This window comes from Camellia sinensis, chromosome 11 (assembly GCF_055761805.1).
Source record: "Camellia sinensis isolate YWXY chromosome 11, ASM5576180v1, whole genome shotgun sequence".
NCBI classification, from domain to species: Eukaryota; Viridiplantae; Streptophyta; class Magnoliopsida; order Ericales; family Theaceae; genus Camellia; species Camellia sinensis.
Genome location: NC_138971.1, coordinates 154,013,403 through 154,018,047, shown reverse-complemented (window position 1 = coordinate 154,018,047; position 4,645 = coordinate 154,013,403). Strand labels below are relative to the sequence as shown.

The following is a 4,645-nucleotide window of genomic DNA, read 5'->3' as shown; positions in this document are numbered from 1 at the left end:
TTCAGGACCTTATGGATTACAAGTCCACAAAATAGGATTTACTGGTCAATCCCCTATGAATTATAATTTGTTATAATTCCTTCATTATTTTAAATCCTTAGACTTATGGTACCCTCCTTAACTATTATCTCATATTATCTCTCAAACACCATCATAAATATAATGGATGTCATTGTTTAAGGCAATTACAAAAACGAAAGATACCACATTAATAGTACCTTATCCATATGCAAAAATTACTTGGAAAAGTATAAATTCTAAATGTAAATCACATGAAAAGTGAAAGGAGGAGCAGAAGAACTTAATCACATGAATAAGAAGAAGAAGTGAAAAAGTAAAAGAAAATATAGAAGAAAATTTAATTTTAAAGAGTAGAAATGTTGCAATTCTGTAATATCCGAGTCCAAAGAGGAATGCAAGAGAAAGAGACGAGCACAATAATCAAATGCTAATGGGCAGCATCTTCTTCTTGACAGAATTTGGTGTACTCTTTTGGACCCATCAAGGATTCTAACTCTGATGGGTTGCTTGGCTTCACTTTGATCATCCATCCTTCTTCATATGGGCTTCCATTGATCTTCATAATTACAAAATGTGACCCATGTTAGGAACCAATAATTTTAACATCAATAACACAAATATATTAGATTCTGTTGAGATTGGGCTTGGGCAGATAAGTTTGAGTTGTAAGTCCGGCTTGGATAACTCTAAGAATAACTTAGGCTTAGCCGATACAACTTCTCAAATTGAGCTTAGGAAAACAAATTTGAGTTGCAAGTTGGGAGTTTGGACGGCTCTTAGTGCAACTTAGACTTGGCTAGGCAACCTCTCTCAACTCAATCGAATCTGTCCGAGTTGCACTGTAGTTTGAATTGACTAAAGAAGACACGTAGAGGTAGGAGTGTAAAAATGGCCCGTGGCATGTGGGCGGCCCAGGTGGGCCCGGCTCATTTAAGCCCGAGCCCAAACCCAGCCCGAGGCCTTGGGTCTCAGCATGGACCATTGTTTTGAAGCCCAGCTCGGCTCATCGGCCCGCTCAAGGCCTACTCAAAAGTCCGGCCTGCCCGAGGCCAGTGTTATTTTTAATGGAAAATAATCACTTTGCTTGGTTCCATTTTTCTAAAAACACTTTTCAAAAAATTCTACTTTCTTGTTTTTTATTTTATTTTTATTTTTACTGAATTTTTTAATATTTTAAGAAATTCTTTTTACTTTTTAGACATACCTAACATAAATATATCTAAAAAATTAAAAAATTTGTGAAAAAAAATCTTTTAAAAATTCACTAAATACTAAAAATACAAAAAAAAATGAGAATTCAATGCATTTTTTGTATTTTTATGTATTTATTAATTTTTTAAAATATTTTTTCATAAATTTTTTACTTTTTAGATATATCTAAGTAAAGTGCATCTAAAAAAATATAAAAAAATGTTTAAAATTTTAAAAATATTCACTAAAAACAAAAAATCACGAAAATAAAAAAACTTAATTTTTTTCAAAAAACTCAAACCAAACACATTGATTAAAATTTGAATGGAAAAAATATAAAAAAAATATTTAAAAAATTGTTTAAGCCCGTCCAAGCCCGCTCAAAGCCCGAGCCCAAGTCCAGGCCCAATGGCCTAACCCAGTGGCCTGTCCAAAGCCCAAATACCCCTAGACGTGGGCCTAATTTTCTGGCCCTTAGACAACCCCGATTTTTTGTGGAAGCCCGCAAGGCCCAACATGAGCCCAGCCCGGCCCGGGCCACAATTACACCCCTATGTAGAGGGAAAAAATAATTGGGAAAAAGGAGAGTAGAATTACCAAACCAGGGGATTCAGAGAGCTTTGTGTTAACCTCGACGACCTGGCCAGAAATTGGGGAATTAACATCACTTGTGGCTTTTACACTTTCCACCGCGCCGAAGCTACTGCCCTGTGTGACGGAGCCACCAGCATCTGGCACCTCCACAAACACCACTTCTCCAAGATGGCCCTGTTAAGAAAATAAAATAAATAAATAAAATGTAAAATTTGAATGAAACAATTTGAGATCTAAGACAAAATGAAAAACACAATTCACATAAACTGATAACCATTAAACAGGGCTAGTTTGGATGGTTAGTTGCTGAGGTTCCTTGTTTAAGAGGCCTAAGGTTCAACTCTCATCTAGTCTCAAGGTACGCGTCCAAAAAATTGTCTAAGTCGAGTTATTATTGGTCAACAACAAAAATAAAAATAAAAATTCTTGAATCCCACAATCTTACACAAGTGGTATGTTGAGTCACAAAAATGAACTTTATCAACTCACATGCTTGTGCCCGGAAATTAGGCGGTACATCTGAGATGGAGCACTAAATATATGTGAGCACTAGTCAACATGACCCAACCCAAATTTTAAAAATTGAGTTGGCAAGTTTGAAATTAGCCAAAAAATCATTTACTAACCCAAAAAAGATAAAATTACCAAACGTCATAAAAATAGCGATCTAGTTTGTGATTCCAACATAATTTCATTTAACACTTCATTATACTAAACACTTTAGAAAGTATTTTATCACTAATCCATAGAGATTTGGGTTGGAAGTACGCATATTCACATGAATGGTTAATTTAGGGGCTTTGTTTACCAATGAAGCTACACCCCAATTGGCTCAGTATTCCAATGAACATTGTAACAGTCATGGCAGTGTGCAATAAAGGTACTGAATTGCTTTAAGAAATAAAATTACAATAATAAAAAATTGAAAATGGGAGTAGGAAAGATAAAAGAAGTAACCTGAGCATGGTCAGTGATGCCAATAGTAGCCACAGGGCCTTCAACCTTCACCCATTCATGTGAAGTTGCATACTTCAACCCCTCTAGAACTGCAAAAAATTCACACAATTTCGTATATATATAAAGAAAAAAAGAAAAAGAAAAAGAAAAACCCAGAAAATATGAAGAGAGAGAGAGAGAGAGAGAGAGTACCAGTAGAGAAGCATCTAGAGAGAGAGAAGGCAGGAGAGAGATGAGATTTGGAAGCAGAAGAGAGTCTAAGTGCATTAGCTGTGGAAGAAGCCCACATTCTCAGTGCCATAGTTAGTACTAGTATCTCCTTTAATTTTACTTTCTTCTCTCTCTGTTGTTTGCTCAAAGAGGAAGGGGAGGCTCCATATATTTTGTTGGTTTTATCTTGGATGAATGGTGGTCAATGAAAGCCTCATCCTAGGAGTTTAGGACCCTCACTCCCAAGCCCATAGTAGTACATTTATGTATGCATTTATCTTGTTATCATGTGTTAATTCTTTGTTATCCTTATATGAAGTCATGGAAAATGCAACATTTTTAGTCCACATTATTTGAATAACATGTGATATATGTATTTAGAAATAAAACTATTTAATAGATTATTATAAATTTAAAATATGTGAATTAAATTTAATTTAAGTATTACTTAAATTAATATTTTAAAGCGAAGAATGAAATAGTGAGATAGTGGAAGAAAAAATAAAAATAATTTTATCACATTTTAACTGCTTCAAACTTAAGATTGAGTTTGTTGCCCTTTTTTTTTAACAATTACAAAATAAATCTCAAAGTTTAAAAGTCTTTTAACAACATAAATTTCGAGTTTTTAATTTTGTCAATCTAAATCTTAATCTTTTAATTTGTTTTCAATTTAAACCATTAAGCTATCTTTGTCAAGTAAAATTGATAAAAAAAAATTAGCATTTTAATTATAAAACTCAATAGACATACATAAAATATTTAAAATATCATTTTTTTATTGAGTTTAATGATTAAAATATTTATTTTTCTATTAATTTTACTTAACAAAAACATATAAATGATTTAGATTAAAAAAAATCAAAAATTTAAGATTTAAATTGACAAAATTTAAAATTAAATATTTATTTTGTTAAGTGTCAAACTATGAATTTTTTTTATATAATTTTCTCTTCTTTTTTTTTAATGCGGGTAAAGTTTATTGACTTGAGCTTGAGTCCTCATCTCAATGGCACGAATTTTTATTTTTATTTTTTTCTCCTTATTTTAATTTTAAATGTGATTTTTTTTTCTTTTTAAGTGGGCCTATAACAAGGACTTACATATACTAGAACACTGAATAATAATAGACCGCTTAAGGCCCAGCAATGTTAAACCAAAGAGCCCAGATCTTGGACACCCCGGTTCAGTTTAGAATCCACAACCGTGTCGACATTGTCCTTGTTTACAAATGAGCTGGGTTTAAGTTGAAACGCTGAAATGCTGTTTGGAATAATTTAAATAAGAATATTTTTTAATTTTTTATAAAAAAATATATATATATAAAAAATTAAAAAAATGATGTGATTAAAAAAATAAAAAAATGTCCTTATTTACCGCGATACCAAATAATTTCTAAATAAATTAATAATATAAAATGTCATATTTAAATTTTAGTTATTATTTTAAAAAATTAAAAATCAAAAAAACGAAACTAAATGGTGATTTAGGATAATCTAAATAAATATATTTTTTTATTTTTTATGAAATATGAGTTGGATTTAAAGTGACGTGATAGAGAGATAATGTAACTTAAATAAAATAATATGACTTAAATAAAATAATAAATTTTTAACTTTTTTTTTTGATTTTTTTTTAAATTAGCGTAACTTAAAAAATGGAAGTTAAAAAA

General features: G+C 31.1%; 1 protein-coding gene across 1 annotated transcript; it reads right to left on the bottom strand.

The window, feature by feature from the left end:
• Positions 1–335: 335 nt before the first annotated feature.
• Positions 336–3,217, bottom strand: LOC114308510 (glycine cleavage system H protein, mitochondrial). The gene is made up of 4 exons (XM_028254120.2): positions 2,956–3,217; positions 2,764–2,852; positions 1,810–1,980; positions 336–577 (listed from the first exon to the last, which is right to left on the bottom strand). Exons 1-4 carry the CDS (start codon positions 3,062–3,064, stop codon positions 449–451), a joined length of 498 nt encoding a protein of 165 aa, XP_028109921.2. The 5' UTR covers positions 3,065–3,217; the 3' UTR covers positions 336–448.
• Between the last annotated feature and the right edge of the window lie 1,428 nt (positions 3,218–4,645).